The sequence below is a fragment of the Macrobrachium rosenbergii genome, chromosome 21 (assembly GCF_040412425.1).
Source record: "Macrobrachium rosenbergii isolate ZJJX-2024 chromosome 21, ASM4041242v1, whole genome shotgun sequence".
In the NCBI taxonomy this organism is placed as follows: domain Eukaryota; kingdom Metazoa; phylum Arthropoda; class Malacostraca; order Decapoda; family Palaemonidae; genus Macrobrachium; species Macrobrachium rosenbergii.
Window position 1 is genome coordinate 55,455,918 of NC_089761.1, and position 18,355 is coordinate 55,474,272.

An 18,355-nucleotide genomic window follows, 5' to 3' on the forward strand; every position below is an offset into this window, starting at 1 on the left:
TATCTTGATTTCCTTATGATAATTATTAGCAAAGGCACAACCCTAGTTGGAAAAGCAGGATGCTACAAGCCCAAATACTCCAGTAGGGAAAATAGCCCAGTATGGAAAAAGAAAAACAGTAATCCCTTGATCATTCACACTCTTACATCTATGGGTGTTGTGAATACACCCATAATGTAGACAAAGGAAATGTGACTAGGCTACCCAAAAATCCTGGCTAACCTATGAAAACATGTACACCAAAAAAAAAATCTTTAAAAAAAGGGAGAAAGGATTCACATTTTATAGTGAGTGTATATAAGTCAAAAAACAACAAAAAATATGACACTTTAGCATGCAAAATGTGTTATAACTGTTTCCTGATCAAGTGACTACTGTCATCAAACACAAGGCATTCAAAGGTATTGTATCATATGTAATGTATGAACCTGTATACTGAATGCTATGTATGTACAGGTTTAACAAGGGAAGGACAATAAAATTACAAGTTTACCAGTAATGTTGAAGTAGTGCACATAAGTGCAGTTCTAGTAAACGTGACGTTCACTAGACCCTTTTTTTGTTATTTATACATCACAGCCATATGAGTTAAGCTGAAGTTTGGTAGGTTAATGTTTAGACTACTACTCTGTACTTGAACCGAGCCAAACTCCATAATTTACTGTAATATTACTAGTACAGTATTTATCAGCATTATTATTACTACCACTATTATTAATACAGTGAAATCTCTCATAACCAGCACTAGCTTTTTAATAGTCATTATTTTTTCTACCAAGTGATAGACTTTAGTACCAAAAGGGTTTGTATGCATGAAACATTTTTAATGAAGTTCAGTTGTTAACAGATGTTTTCTTTTATTTCAGTGACAGAATGACAGTTGATGATTGTCTGAACCATGCCTGGATGACTGCATCTCTTTCACCAGTACACAATGAAATTATTACAGAATCATTCAATGAAGAAACTGAAGAGGCCACTGATTATCCCAATGCATATGATGAAAACTATGGTCCACAGTATCCAACAACAAACGACCACCTCTATCCCTTGCCAGAAACTGACCACGCAGATTCCGCCTACTCTAGTGATTCAAGCAGCAGTCCTACATTCACAGAAGGCTACAGTAATTTGGTTGTTCCTCCTCTTTGTCACTGCACTATACCAGAGGAACAGCAACAACAACACCAAGTACAGCAACAGAAACAAAAGCGGCCACAATTGCAGATTGGAAGTTCAGCCACACTTGGTAGGAAACAACGAAATAAAGGTCAGCGACTAAGTGTTGACATGGAAGAGACATTACGGAGCCTTCAGCAACACCATCATCCAGCAAGAGCCACCAGACGTGCCTCCCTTGTCATTGACGATCCTCGTTATTTGCAAGAAGCTGCCCAACACTTACATGACATGGTCAAGCCCCTTGCTGAAATTCCTCGTCCTGTAGCAGAGGAACTGGTTATCTTAAGAGATTCCGATGTGGACAGTGGCGTTTCCTGTCATGACTGTGAAGATGCCCGTGCTGAAAACTCAAGACTGTGCCATTCTGACTCTTATGATGGGGGTGATGTAGCCAGTGTTGTTTCATGGGATGATTACTCTGATCTAAATGGAAGGCGACCCTCATTAACACATTTTGACTCGGCTACTCTTTGTTCCGTAGCTAAGCCTTGGGAGAAACTGTGTAATGGGTCTGTTTCAAGAGCAATGCTGCAACTCACCACTGTTAAAAAGGTTCCAAGTGAAGTAAGAGGCTCAAAGTCTGATCTCCGAGGATCCAAAGCAGACCTTAGAGGCTCAAGAGGAGATCTTCATGCCTCAAAATCAGATCTGAGGGCATCAAAAGCAGACTTGAGAGCATCAAAATCAGACCTAAGAGCTTCCAAATCTGATTTGAGGGCTTCCAAATCTGATATTAGAGCTTCCAAGTCAGATTTAAGGGCATCTAAAGCTGATCTTAGAGCCTCGAGGCAGGATTTACGGGCATCAAAGTCAGATTTAAGGGCCTCCAGGTCAGATTTACGTGCTTCAAAAGCAGACTTGCGTGCCTCCAAATCTGATCTGCGAGCCTCTCGAAGTGATCTCAGAGCATCTCGCACAGATCTTCGTGGATCAAGACATAACCTTACTTTATCCAGGCTTGATCTTGCACACGAAACCCTGGATGGTGATTGTGTGTTGGAAGATGAAGCAGAGGATGTGTTACGTGGGGATTTAACACTCCCAAGGCGCTCAAATATCGACAGAAGTGCTCTTGCCCCATTTATGCGAGGTAACTCCCTTCACATGAGTTTCCGAATAGCCAAGAATAGGGACTTGCGACTTTGATGATAGTTATTCAATATGGTGTTCCCCAAGTGTACTTAACATTTATGATGCTAATGTTTTCTAGTCATAACTTATGCAGGACGTGAAGTGTGAAAATCACAGGAATAGAGGGCAAGAGAGAAATGAGAGAGAGAAAGGACCCAATTCATGCCCTTGCTTGAACATCACAAAACTGTGAGACAGTGAGTGGTACCTACTTTACTTGATAACCAAATATACAACAAGGACTAGATCCCATTATCTAGCCCAGAGTCATTGTCACCAAAGGCTTACTCATATATTAATGAAGTGACTGCCAAGGAAGACACCATTATTTTCATATTTAAAACTTTGTCCTTAGGGATGTTGGCACTGCATCAAATTATGTAAAGAACTTACATATGGGAAGTAAACTAAGTGATAAAAGGAGTGATGCAGATAATGTCATAACAAAAAGTTTGTTTTAGTGACTGATATCTTGCCTCCTTGGCATCCTTCTCTCACTGCATTCTGTTACTAGGTGAGGCTTAGAGTTGCCTGTAGTGCAGGTGTAGTTATAAATAATGTGATAAAACCCATGAGACTATACATCTCATTTCCAGACTGGTCACCCAGTAAGTTACTATTAAATGTGACTAGGCTGCTTACAAATCATACTGTGCATGACTTCTCATCCATACCACATCATGTATTCAGATGGCTTTGATAGCCACACACACTATTGACAGATCACTTTTAAGGTCATTGTTAAAAAACAGTGTGCTAGATATATCAAATAACTATGAAATGAGTTCAACATTTCCATCATAACATTCCTCTATTGTTGACATTTATTGTTATTCATAATGCAATTATGTTCAAATAAATATTTGAACTAAATCACTGAGAGATGTTTACATAGGTATACTGATCTACTGAGATAGGCGTTTTTCTCTTTTTGACAACCAACCAGTAAAATTTAGACAAACTATAGTTGCAGAGACTAACCAGGAGATCAGAAGACCTTATTAGTAAACAAACTCAAAGATGGTGTCTCATTTTGTGTATACTGTATGGTCCTTGATTGTTATACTATATTCTGATGGTATACAAACCTGTAAAACAAAGAAATTTTGAGATCAGTCTTGGCTCGCTGACTCGCATATGTTCACATTAAATATGCAGGTGCTATAGCTAGTAGTTCTCACAATCTTATATATATATTTTTATCTGTTTTCTTTACTTTTATTTATAAGTTTAATTCCCAAATAATTGTATTGCTTTATCATAAATGAAAATATTACTCTGTTTTGTTTTAATTTCCAAAACTTATGGATGCACAATTATCTACTGTATTTTGTCATTTGTCCTTAATCTGTACATGTGATGAATTTTCTTATATATACAACATATGTGACCTGATACATAGTCAGCACAATACTGGTCAAACATTCATTGTATTTGGTCAATGCATATGCCCCATTTAGTAATGCAAAGTAAATGGCAGGAAGCAATGCAGACACTTGGTAGCACCATGTATGGGGGAGATATAGCCCATGACAGTACCCAATTGTATTTTGCATAATCATTTTGAAAAGCAGAATGCTGTAATAAGCCAAAGGACTATGGAAAGCAGCTGAGTGATCCTAAAAAGTAGACTGAAAATTGGACTAGTATGCAAGACAAAGGTGGTCCATGATAAGTATAATATTAATCATCCTGAAGGACACAGATCACCTTAGACTTCACCCAGTTGATGCCACATTGCCAGTAACATGACAGCCATTCTCCTACCTGTGGCAAATAGAGAGGGAAGAAAGCTTACTCAGCTTCCCCTTCCTTTCTTTTTCCATGTAATTTCTGTTAGTGCTGGGGCCTGAGAAGGTGACCAAAAGGGCTGAGAGGGCTCAGTAAACCCTTTCCAGACGAAGAAAATTATGTTCCCTGTTGGGGCTTTGAAGAGGACTGTACCTTCCTAGAACCCAACATTAAAGGTGTAGCTGCCCCCAAATGCTTGGCTGCATTTCCTTTGGAAGTCCTAGAGGAATTAAGAGAGGCATTGAATCCTGAAGAACCCATTATGATATAACTTTAGACTCTGAGCTAATAGATAAAATTATTTCTTTCAAATTTTATATTAAGATTTTTCAACCAATGCTAAATAAATGTATACAGGGAAACCAAGAAAAATTTGTCTCTAAATTAATGTATTGTACCATAATTTTAGATACTAAAGTTTTTCATATTTTCAAATTTGTGAAAAAAAAGTTTCAGCTCAAACCTATTTTTCTTAACATTTTTAACCCTATGTACTGTATATAACAACATAATCCAACAGTTATTTTTTTATTTTAGTCACTTATCTCTAAGAAATAATTTTTTCTCCACTGAAATACTATCATGAATGGGGTTCAAGGTCTTTCTAGGGGGCTACAAAGGTTTTTTTTTTTTGACAAGCTAGATTTAAACAACAGTGTTCAAGAGTGTAACCCTTATACAGTATATGGAAAGGAGTCACTGTATATTAGAGCACTTGTAAGACACAACTCAGTAGGTGCAGAAATGTCACCAGTGCATAACACATATGAAAAGGTTTTTCATAAAAATCACTAAACACTAAAATAGTGATCAGAAAGGGATACATGAACCTTACTGTGCAAGAACTAAATATTAGACTGCAATTGACATACCTATAATACAAAGCTTAAAATACTGCAGTTGACATACCTATAATACAAAGCTTAAAATATTGTACATAAAATTACCACAAGTAACAATGTGAATAAGCAAAGCAATGCATTCAGACTCCCTGCTGTATCATAAAAACAGAAATAAAATAAAAATAAGGTAATGACATAAAATACAAAGTTCAAATTACAGCATAGCAGCAATATACACAATACTTACTCCTTGTATCATAAAACCTGTGGACTCATTATTTAGGCTTTGCTTGCTTTTTTACACTCATTCAGCCAGCACTGACAAAAACTCTTCTCTCCCAGTTGGATGTCCTGAGCCTGGCACCGGAAAAGACAGAGGAGAAAGTTGAGATGGATCCTGGAAGTGTCACTGCTGGAAATAACTTAAAAAGACAGAGGGTGTTTGTTAGATAACAGATAAACCCAAGGAAAGTAGGATAAGGAGGTATAGTAAAGTGCTTAGCAGGACTGAGGATGTTCTGGTTAAGAAGGCATATGATATAGTCATAAGGGTAAAAATAGTGGTAGGCAGAGAATTATATGGACTGATGTTGTAGGGAGAAACATTACATCAGTGAGCATAGAAAAAGCAATGTTCACAATATAATTTGGTAGAGAAAAATGATTAAAGCAGCTGACCCTATGGGAAGATGAGATTAAGTAATACAAAGAAAGGAGGCATTGCAAAACCTTCATTATTAAGTAAATGCACAGCTATTATGAATAAATAATGAAGTAAATCACACACTACTCTTCACTTTACCACAGAACCAAAAAAAGGAAACAGGAAGTGACCCATGGTAAATGAGAACTCATTTCCGACCTATAACTAGCTAACTACTTGTTAGCTAGTCAACATCACACAAAGAAAAATGCACTTCCATTAAAAGCAATATACATTAAATTAGTAAAAAGGTGTGAACTATGCACAGATCACTTAATAAATATTAAGCTGGAATGAGGCATTACTGTCCTTCTTGTGCGGTGCAGGCTTCCTGGCATAACAGAGTCTGGGGAACCACAACAACAACAACAACTGAGATGTCATATTCTTTGAAGATGGAATTAAGTACAGATAACAAGATGACACTGGCGCTAGAATACCTATGATACAAAATCAGTCCTTTTTAATTACTTACAAAAGTGCTAAAATGAAAATGAGACAAAATTAATGATTCTGAATAGAAAGCGAATTAGTTACAAGCAGAGGAAAACAATCTTCAAGAAAGCTCCTGGACAATGAAGGAAAAGCTGTTAAAAGCACTGTTGTACAACACAAATGAGGATTTTGGTTAGAACATACCTCATGGTCCAGCACGTGTGTGGTGAAACTACACTGTACTAGTTTTCTTGTCTAAAAGACAAAACACTGGGATCCTATGAAAACCACATGACTATAATACAGGACTGTACAGCTATATGATTAACCGGATTGTGATGAAACACACTACTTAAAAGATAAAATTCTCCTCTTTGGGAGACACGCAAAGGACAATATTGTTAAAAATAAGACCCTCTTCTGGTTCTTTTACTCTCATGTAAAGTGAGATCTTTATAATGGCCCTTGAATAAAAAAACTGGTAAGAAGTGACTCACGATGGCATGTTTCAAAAGAACATTAACCAAATACTGTTTAGCTTCTCTTGCACTAAGAGGTAGCACAGCCTTTGTTCTTTGTGTTGGTTAAAAACTCTTATCAGTGATGAAGAGTAAATGTACTATATCTAAAGAAAGTAGGATTTTAGCATGATTCATAAGGAATGAGGCAGTCAGTTTACATATCTCATTTGTAACTTATTTACTGTGCCATCAAAGTGACTACCATGAAAAATCGATATCTTAATTGAAGTTAGAAGACAAGTACAGTTTGAGTTAGATACCACTGTTAGATACTGCTGATGAAAAATTTCCTGAAAATTACTAAAAAAATTCTCACTAGTTACTCCAATAAAAAGCAGTGTTATCAAATGACATTACATTTTAATGTGTGGAAATATCTATTACAGAATGCATTTGAGGTAACACCCTTCCATACATAAAATACTACACAGTCAATCAATTAGAAATTAACAAAAGGAATGTTAACCTACCTATAACAAATGGATGACTTATGAAAATGTGCACTTCATTTTATGCTACCAAAGTGTGAAACTAGAGAGAAAAACATCCCACTTATAAAATTGGTGAGTATATTCATTTATTGGGAAGCAAGAATTTTGTAAAACTCCATGTGAGAGAGAGAGAGAGAGAGAGAGAGAATTACTAAGTCAGCTATAAAAACACAGGATTCAAAATTCTGTTTTCTAAAGTACTGCATTATTTACATTCCCGTAGTTGAAAACATTAGGTAATGCTGACTAAAAAAGATTAAAGCTAAGAACAACAGAAGTTTATACAAGCCTACATTTCACCCATTATTCCTTTTAAATTTCCAGTTACATAGTACATACTGGCAACTGAGACAAAGGAGATTTCACAGTATATTGTATATGGTCATCATGGATTTTGTTCCATACTGAAAGGAAACCTACAACCTTTCTCATTTTTAATGCAATAAGAAGCCATACATAAACACCATAAAGGTTAAGTATTTGAGGTTAAACATTTCATAAATGACATCCACTTGGCTGTGATAATAATTCCATTATAAATTGATTTTACTTTTTTGCTGATAAACCCGTATCCTACGACAAAACCCACTGTAGGAGGTAGTGCCATCAGTGCACCTCACGTGGTGCACTGTAGGCATCTAAAAGGTGTTTGCAGTGTCCTTTCGGCCCCTAGCTGCCCCCACCTTTTAGCCTTTTAATTTACCTACATTCCCACTTCCTTTCTTCAGTTTTGGTGTCAAACCGCTTCAACTCCTTTTCACTGTGTTAAGCACTGAATGGCCAAAAGTGCCCCAAGAGTTGGCTTGACTGCCTAAATTTCATAAAAAATCCTACGAAAAAACTACAAAATGAAGAGACTAACTGTTTTAAAAGTAGCAAGGTTCCTCTATAAGGCCAACAAAATTATACTTTACTGGGAATACAGTACACTAAACTGGGAACACCTAAAAACAACAGAGGCATTTCTTAAAATCAAGATTTCAAAATTCACTTTGAAACATAGCTAGCTGGACAACCATATGCTACCGATTTTAAATGATTTCACATTTTCAGAAACCAAATCTAATAACCTGAACAAATACAGGCAGTCCCCCGTTACTGGTGGGCTCAGTTATCTGCAATCCAGTTTTTCGGCGCTTGTCTAATGACAAAAATTAGGATATTCAGCGCCAATACGCACCGATTTCCGCTTATCTGCTCCGATAATTGTGTACTGGCACCGATACACATCTAACAGAGGCGCCGCTAACCGAAAATCACCGATTTTCAGTTATTGGCAATTTTTGCTTATCATCACGCCGTCGGAACAGAACCCCTGCCGATAACCGGGGACTGCCTGTAAGGCTTAGTGGGACCTCAACTTAACGAAGGGTTAAGGAATCTGCCCTCTGGATAGGCAATGAAATCCGTTTAGTAACAAAGATTTACATAACAGCCTACTTGATACTATGGAGCCAAGTTGTATGGCTTATAGAGTATGGTAATTCTATATAAAGTAATTTATAACCTATCATAACTCATATTTTGCAATTATCATTCAATTTAAAATATTAATTTACTTATTTATTTTCAGAGCTATATCTGCAAAATGACCTGCTTCTAAAAATACATACAGTACTTTCCAGTTTGGCCTAACAAAAAAACAGCCACATGCAGTACTGTATTTCTACATACTTATACTTTCAAGATGCATAAAATAAACAATTCTTTGAAGATGCATAAAATAAACAATTTCCACAATATAAAAAGACCATAAAAATCTTTGAGTTTCTTTTTTAACTCTAATTATGAAACACTATGCACTTACTGTGGCCCCCATTCTCTCTCCCTGTACACTACTTTTATTGACATTTAATACAGTACAGTACTGTACTTAATACAGTAATATAATGTTACATGCGTATATTTTTAAGTCTTTGTGAGTGAGGTCATGCATATGTACAAGAATTCATTGAGTTATGGTAAACTAAGCACACTGTGAATTTGCTTACTTTTCTTTCTTTCTCTCTCTCTCTCTCTCTCTCTCAAAAATCTTTTATGACAGAGAGAAAGGTGAACATATGCACAGAAAGCAAGATGTTTACCATGACACAATACATAAAAGTATGTATACATACATACACATGTGCATACTCATAAGTATATGTATATAAATGTATGTAACAAAATACTATTGTATAGAGTACAACACTGCTGCATTAAATGTCAACAGAAATATTGTACCAGAGAGAGAGAGAGAGAGAGAGATCACACAGTGTTTTGTAATGTTATGCTTATGTACATAAAGACATGCACATATAGACTAAAAAAATCCATTACATACAACAAAAAATTTTAAATTGAAGATGACAAAATATAAACATGCACTACACTAAATGTCAATCAATATCCCACATCATATTAGATAAAGTAAATTTTGTGTAATCCTCCCTTGAAAATAATGCTCTAAAGCATAGTGAGGCCCAAAATGGTTGTGCTGACAGAGGACATTTTAGTCCAAATCAGAATCTCCAAATTCCATTTGTATGTACAGTAATGGGGGTAAACAGCAATGCTCAAATTCATGTGGTATGCTAAGGTAGTTGTACATCTTTTAACCACAATTCTCAAAATTTCTCAGCATGTACTCACATAATGAAATAAAGAAGCAGGGCTCAAGCACTCTAAAAAAAAATTAAAGTAATTAACTATTTTTAAATATTCGCTTAAAATGATTTCCTATTCTGTAGTACTCATATGAGTGCAACTAAACTTCTTTTATCAACAAACCATTGAATTTCACAGAAACATAGAACCATGGCCCAATCAATTACAAAAAATTGATGTAAGAACTTTTTTCATGTTTGATTAATAACAATTTGCAGTGTGAGTGGTTATTTTGAAATACAGCATTAGTTTTGGTTAAACCTTTAAAATTTTTGACCAAACATCTCAAAGGTTCTGGGCATGTGATTGACAGATGAACAAAGAATGGCACTTTCACTTTTATAATATTACTTTTTATGCATACCGTATTACATTGTGTATTATTGTACACTGTACTTAAAACTTTTAGCTCACAAGAAAAACAATAACACATAACTTTAAAATGCAAAAACACAAAGCACTGGTTCTTTACAAGGCAGACAACAGACACAGAATGACCTACTCAAGTTTACTCAAAAGGTTTAGGCAGGAAAGTGTCTGATGTGAGCATTCATTTCACCATCTGATAAATCTAGCCAACTTACTGGATTTTTACATTCAGTAAAAATAATTTTTATTTTTACTAGACTAGGACATAAGTGAGAAGTAAGATAAGATATTCCAATAAGTTGAGGTCTGTTAAGCTGAAATGCCAAATTTGAGATATAATATATATGACTAAACCTTAACAACATATTCTCAGTCAAATTACAATAAATTTCCTTAACTTTACCACTACAGACAACCTGGCAGATGATTTGTTAATATCCATAACTTATACTTTGCAAAATAAAGCCCCTCTTGTTCACTTCAACATGAAATCTGACTATTATATTGATATAGACATTTAATCACCCAACTCATTGTAATTTGATTACCTTCACAAAACAAATACACAGAATCAAATATGTATGACGAAAGTCATCAATAAAATTGACAATTACTATTATGATTCTGGTACATTTTAATTCAAAACTGAAACTTACGATGATTTACAATAAACTATAATAAATGGTTACAATTATCTCGTCTTTCATTCCTAGAACAAATTATCATTGCACAAATTTAAAATTCTTGGGATCCAGAATCAGATTTGCTACCCCAAGCTTCTTTTTTCTTGGGTTTACTTGACCTAATACCTCTTGCATTTGTAACAGCGGGACTCTGACTTCTTGTGATTCTTGATTGTGAATTTTGTTCTTTAGAAGCAGTTCGTGTAAGAGTTCGAGGGGTTTTTGATCTTCCTTCAAAAACATCATCTTGAGAGTCTCTTTGAGAACTAGCAGCACTACTACTTTTTGAACGCTTGCTAAGTGAAACCGGACTATTTTCATTAGACCCTGCTGATTCTGAGGAACGTCTCTGAGGGACACCTTCAACTCCTGACCTTGCACTGCTCATAAGTCTCCCAGGTGAAGGGGTATTGGTTCTAGATCTGTTCAATCGTTTTGTGGGAGAGCCTCGACCTTTGACCTGTAACTTCTCCATTTCTTTATTAACAAACCCAAATGGATCTGAAGAAACCTTTTCTTCTTTAGGATTTTTTCCTCTCCCGGTATTCTTCTTCCTAACAGAACTCTTAAGAGGACTAGACTTTTCTCTCTTGTTTTGTAAAGGACTAGATGAAAGCTCTTCGAAATCCATGAGGTTGGGATCATCTCTAAGGATGGCATTCTCAGGTGTAAAGTCTGAAAACAAAAATTATAGCTAAAAACCGTGTCTTTCAAATATCAAAATATTCTCATGATACGGTCTGTAACTAGATAAAAGTCAGGTTTAATGTCACTTAATATATAAAATCATAAGTTTCAACACATCTCTTTTCACAACTACTGTACTTCATAAATTCTAATTAAAGAAATTAAAAAACTTTCACAAACAGAGCAAGTATTTCTGTGTGACAGCTATATTCCTAATGTAATATTACCAATTCATATTTACTTTATTATTCACAATTTTTTCAAAGGTACAGTATACAGATTTAAGCACTCATACCAAGTTCCATTATACACAGCTAACTTCATTTATCATATATGAAAAATTCTGCAGTAACAGAGCCCAGTGAATATATCTCATTAAATGAAAAATAGAGAAACTTCCTAAAATTTCTTGCAAAAATTTTAAATGCATATAATTATAATTTCTTCTTTCATCCTCAACTTTGCCATTAAAATATCAAGATTTATTTTTTGCCCAGTTTTGAGGCTTACATACGTTAATGATAACTTTAACAAGTGTTTTTTATTTTCCAAGAGCTTAGCCATTTCATCACCTGACAATTTCTTTGGTAAGCTCCTTTGAGGAAGAACAGCGGATATGCTATCAAAAAACAGGTTTTGACATAGGATAAAGCTATTTTTGGTAGCTGCTGTGAGTCCTCAAACCCACCCACTTTCCCTGACAAAAAGGCATGGAATTTCAGTGAATAATTATGCTGCACAGACCTGAAAAAGAATAATAAGAGTTGGTCTGAACAGCGCGCAGCGCGCCATTGCCACATCTGCAGGTTGATAATAGGAATGGAATCTTGGCAGCTGCTGTAGACAAGAGAAAGAACCCTCTTGCCTTGAGTCCTATACTCTTTTAGTCAACTTGCACTATACTTGACAGACCAACTACTAGAAGAGAACTCTTTGAAAATTGGTTGGTTTATCTAATGGAGCCCCTCAAAGAACTGTAAGAGTAACTCCTTTGAGGACTCACAGCGACTACCAAAAAATAGGTTTTTGCTCTGTCAAAACCTGTTTTTTATGAATTTTCTATACAATGATTATTTTATGGTATTTTTATGTGATTTATATATATTTTTTATTTTCTTGTGCTTTTGTGCGAATGTTTTTTTTAAATTAATTTATATGATTATGTATGCAATTTATCATGCATTGCATTTTCAAAACTATTATTTTTTCTATGCATACTTATTTTTTGACAAAATTTTAAATATACTTATGGCATTTTACCATGCACAAAAGTTTTCCCTGGTTGTTCTTGCAAGTAAGTTTATTTACTTTTGGGGGGGATTGTGTCATAACTAACACAAGGAATAATGAATCCTATATCACTGGAAACAAATGATTGTACTTTCTCAGTGTGAAAAGAAAAATGAGATATCTCAATTTACCTATTTCTGGCAAATCTTTAAATGCAAGTAACTTATGAAATTTCCCCTTAAGCATAATTTCTCCCTGGCTGCTCGCTAGTTTGTTTACTTTTTGGAAGGGAGTATGTTGTGCCATAAATTCACAAAAGGTACTTAGTTTATATCATAGGAAATGCAAATTATTGTACTGTCGCAGTGTGTAAAGAAATATCAGATTTCTCATTTTACCTATTGTTGGTGATTTTTTAAAAAAGTAACATAATTAGGTGTCGCTTATCAATAGCCTATGAGGTGTACGTATATTCTGCATTAGTTTCTTTGTGTTTTGTCATATCTTACCCAACACAAATAGTAATGAATTATGTGTCAAAAGAAATTCAATGTATTGTACTTTTGCACTATACAAAAACAAGGTGGTATCTATTTAGTGTTTTTGGTAGTTTAAAAAAAAAAGTAAAAAAAAAAAAATTCTCCATTATGGCTAACTTCAATTCATGATATGGATGCTTTGTTTTTGTTGTAGGCTTTTTTAACAGGACAGATAAAAAAATTACCACTACAAAAATTCATACTTTCCATGAGGGCTGTGAATCTGACACAGACCAAACCCTGATGAGGCCAGTACTATCGCTAAACAGTTAATTTTCTGTGAGCGTCATGCATAACAAACAAGTGATAAACAATTGATTTTTGGGTTAGGATGTTAACCTTGCATCCATATTGAGAGGTATGTTGTCAAGACTTTGGATACTGAGAGTTTAACAATAAATGTTGCTTATCTAATAAAAACACATTTTGAAATTGCAGCATTTCCTAAATTTGCTAGTATGTGTACTAGGGATAATGTTCTACTTGACACCCGGGGCTAAAGCATAATTTTCAGTGATGGTTGACTAAAAGTAAAATATCATTCCCACAGCCATTATCGGTTTATACGGGTGGAAGAAAGATAATCTAAAGTTTCTTGCCTATAACACCTTGTATAACTCATTTACATCCTGAATGGGGGGAAAAACCCTGACTAACAAAGTTGTTCTATAAAATGCAGAAAATTGTTTACTTCCTGGACAGAAAATTTCAAGTAATGATCAACAAAAAAGGAAGAGTTTGCTACTCTTCCTGGCTTTAATTATGTTTACCAGTAAGTTTTTACAAATGATCAAAAGGCAACTGCAGACAACTGGATGATAAAACCATTTCACTGATAACAGATCATGACAGCAGATAACATCTATAATAATATTTCCAGTCCTGTTTCCTTATCCTACAATTTAGCCTTCCTCCTTAAAGCTTGTTACCACACCTATTTTGGATCCTTAAACCTCTAACCTAAAACATTCACATCAAAAGCTTGGTGGCTAAAAGGATCCAGAATTAAAATGAAATGTACATATCAAACCTCTGAAAATGCCTTGTGCATAATAAACCTTAAGAGCAGAGAAGGATGATCATGACCCACTTCAACTGTACATAATTTGAGACCAATTTTCATCAACATGCTTGAGGTCTCTAGTTAGGGGGTCAAGGCTATGATCAACTGAATTAGGACAGATTGAAGTAATATCAAAGAAATTTTAAAAGAAGTTTCAGAGAAATCAATGAAATTGGGTAGAAATTTAAGAATACTGAAAACAAAACAATGAAGTAGTGAACAGAGTAACTGATGACTACCTCTGCTAATGAGGATCAAATATTAAAAGTACCATAATTTTCTATGATAATCCTAAATACTGTAATAAACCAGCAAAACTACATATAACTCTTTTTTATAAGTTATGCAAAATGGATGTAAGATAAACCTGAAACATAAGTAAGTGATTTATCAAACTTTATCAAATTTAGTAAGTGTTTAATCTTTGCAGATAACGGTATAGTCTTGTATCATAAAAGCTTTTAATATCTTCAAGAAGTTATATTAAAGAGTGATTTTCTCTAAACAAAACATAATTTTCTCCACCAAAACATTTGTTCTAATATACAGACAAATACATTGGTAAACTACTGTAGCAGTACTTGAGAAAATTCAAACATTTCAGTGTTTCACATCTAACCTAATGGATCAAGTATTAAAATTACCTTAGTTTCTAAGAAAACGATCCTAAATAATACAAGGGAGATATTAAATACACTTCTTCCTTATAAGGTACACAAAAGAGATTAGGATAAACCTGAAACATAAGGATATGCACTTTCAAAGTTCATAAATCTAGAAAATATTTAACCAGTGATAGTCTATAAAAATATTAATTTCTCCACCCACACATTTGTTCTAGTATGCAAAGAGGTACATTGGTAAAAAAGAACTGCGTGTGAAAATTCATACATTTCAGTGTTTTATATCTCACCTAATGGAATGCCATTATTGCAACATAACATTCTTAAAGTTGTAACTTCTTGTAGTATCTTCTCGAGTTCCTTTTGAGTATTAGAAAACCTTGGTAATAAGCTATCCAATTTCTGCAAGAGTCCAGTGTGCAAATTTTCAGCTTCCATTATCCCAGGCTCGCTGTTACTGAAGAAAAACAAAAATTTTTAAACAATTTGTATTTTTCTTATGTATAAAAACTAGAGCCTCTTATGTAGTTGTGGAACATTCCTCTATGAGAGCTGGAAACAGTCGCTGACACTTGAAAAGGTGGTGGTGGTGGTGGTGGTGGTTGGGGGTTTGCAACTTCATTACTACTCACCTGCTTCCACCAAGCACTTTTCCTTCGGGATCAGAGACAACTGGGGTGCTTGAGGTGGGAACATGATAAAAGGCTGTGGTTTGTATACCAAGGAAAAACACAAATTACTTAACATATTTGCTATTGGTTCCTATGGAAATTACTTTTATTTGTGCCTAGGGAAATACAAATGTCACATTCTCAGCCACAATAGTGAGAAAGGGAGCAATGATTCCTGTAACCTTCTATTCAGTCTAGATCAATGATGATGGAACAATAGGGCCCTGTGCCTTGGCAAGCAATCTTGGGGATCTTTCTGGAAAAAGGAAACCTTCAAAGAATCAGGTGTGACTTCTTAAAAAGTAAACTCTCAAAGAACAAGTGTGATCCTCTAAGGGGTGACATAAGCCAGAAGGTGATCAATCTGGCCATTTCAAGTAATGGATTAATTATAGCTCTACACTGCTTCCCTACCCACTTTGGTAGAAAAGTGGAAAGCAGAGAGAGTCACATCTTAACAACCAATGCTCTATGACTGGATGCTAAGTTATGTAACTTACCTGTATCTAAGCCCAATCCATCAATTATCTGGCCCAAGCTACTGCTTCACAGGAGGAGGAGGAATGGGGAAGAAGGAAGAGAACATGCAACTCTAACATTAACCCTAGAGTTACACTCACTGAGTACTCGGGCAAGACACTTTCTGTCTGAAAGGAGCTTCAGTGACTACTCAACCTACTGAGCTGCCACCAAAGGTCCGAAGGTGTGCAGGGACCTGCGGGTGACAACCCTCAGGGAGAATGGGGTAAAGGTAGTATGACATTTCAAGATTCTACCACCATTACCTGTAAAACTAAAGAACTTTTCTGAAATGCCAAGGACAATCCCACATCCCTGACTTTGAGAGTTCTTGCTCGAACTATATGAATGTCACTCTCCCTAAATGTATCATAAGGTCATTTGAGTACTGCACAAAGCCAGAAAGAAAGGGTGTTCCTAGACACCTTATGCTTGCCAGTACCAACAAAAAGTCACCGAAACTGGCCTAACAGGTCAGGTCCTTCTCAGATAATACTCATGGCTCGCACTGGGCATAAAAGTATATTATCCAGGTCACCATCAACAAAGCACTGAAGGCAGGGATTCAAGAAGTCCTCTTATTTATTGTCAGAAAATGGCTCATTCTGAGTTTTTGCCACAAGCTCAGGGATGAATGAAAATGAGAGACTTCCAATGCTATGAGTGCCTGACCAGATAGGTCAAGCTGTGTAACTCATCAATATGCTTTGTTGAGGCTAACGCTATCAAGAAAACAATCTTGAGTGTAAGTTCATGGTCTGAGGCCTCCCCAAAGAGCTACCATAGATAAATCTACTGAGGTAGAGAGATCCATACCCTTCAGCCTGAAGATCTGGCTTAGAGCTGAGCAAAGCCTTTCACCAGTGAGAGAAACTGAGCAGAACTTGTCTAGAAAAAGGTAGAAAAGGAAGTCTATGAATTGCTGAACATAAGCTCTGACTGGAGAAAAACCCCTTCTTTGATACCTAAGGATACATGTTAGACAAGGATCACTGGAGGTATCCTGGCATCTTTTGTGCAGTTCTGCAGGAAATACCACTCTCTTGCAGGAGCTGCTCAATAACCTCTGAGCAAGTAGCAGGAGGGACTGTACCACCTGGTGACAACTCTGCAAGTATGACTGATGAAGGAGAGTGAGCTATGGGAGTCTTTTTGGGCATCTCAAACAAGACAGCCAGCAGATCAAAAACCCTTTGGCATGGGGCCAACAAGGCGCCACCAAGGTCATCTTAAACCCAAGTAATGATCAACACTCAATTGGTCACATAGTGGATCAGACTGAATGGCAGGAAGGTGTGCATGTCCAAATTATCTTCAGGAGTTGGAGGGCATCTTCTGACACCTCCCAAGGGTCTGATACAAGAGCAATATGCAACACTGGGAGCTTCCTGTTTAGCAGTGCAGCAAACAGGTTGATCATCAGTGTTCTCCAAATTTTGAACAACCTTCCAATCACATGAGGATGTATAAGATGACTCCACACCCACTACCTGACCCCTGAGCTGATCTATCGCTACATTACTCCTGCCTGAAATGTACCAGGCAGACAGTTCAACTCTGTGGCAAACCAGCCTTTCAGGCATCTGCCTTGACAACTGACAGAGGTGTAGGGAAACCATTCCCCACTGCTTTCTTACATATACCACTACAATCTTACTGTCACTCATCAAAACTATTGCCATTTTCAAAGCATTTAGTCACAACTGAGGTTTGTCCTCTGCCCACACACCTGCAATAAACATACCACACAAGTGTGTACCCTTACCATCTTTCGATGAATCTATAAACAGAAGGATCTCACCTAAGGAGATTCCTCTTATCCAGTCACCAAGTGAGACCCCCTGCAAAGGCTCCCTGCCCTTTATGGGGGAAGAAATCTATGCATCCTGTCTCACATTCACAGGAGGGTTCCTCCCAACACTGGACACAATATGTTGACCACCCTAAAGCTACAGTTCCCTTCAAACCAGCATGGGGCATGAGGGAAACCACAAAGTGGATCAGAGAATCTTGACTGCCAGAAGGTCTCTTCAGTGCTGCCTCTACCTTGCTCTTTTAAAAGTGAGACTACTCTCTGGTGAAACTTGTCTTGAGAAGAGAGAGAACACCACATCCCATCTCCTCAGGACAACAGCTCACCCACAAGCTGGCACTCTAGTTTAAAAGGCAACTCAGAGCCTTTCCCCTAACACCAGTAACCTCTTAAACTTTACCTTCTCATTCTCAGAT

At 36.2% G+C, this 18,355-nt stretch overlaps 2 protein-coding genes across 2 annotated transcripts in view; one reads left to right on the forward strand and one right to left on the reverse strand.

Moving 5' to 3' along the window:
• LOC136850204 (uncharacterized) overlaps positions 1-3,590 on the forward strand; it is a 193,950-nt gene extending 190,360 nt beyond the window's left edge. The window contains exon 7 of the mRNA XM_067123843.1: positions 867-3,590. Coding sequence (XP_066979944.1) covers positions 867-2,328 — 1,462 coding nt within the window. The 3' untranslated portion in view covers positions 2,329-3,590. The remainder of the gene's footprint in view (positions 1-866) is intronic.
• Positions 3,591-6,948: 3,358 nt separating this feature from the next.
• Positions 6,949-18,355, reverse strand: part of LOC136849494 (uncharacterized) — a 209,336-nt gene continuing 197,929 nt past the window's right edge. The window contains exons 8-9 of the mRNA XM_067122840.1: positions 15,227-15,393; positions 6,949-11,469 (exon numbers count right to left, since the gene is read on the reverse strand). Coding sequence (XP_066978941.1) covers positions 10,847-11,469; positions 15,227-15,393 — 790 coding nt within the window. The 3' untranslated portion in view covers positions 6,949-10,846. The remainder of the gene's footprint in view (positions 11,470-15,226; positions 15,394-18,355) is intronic.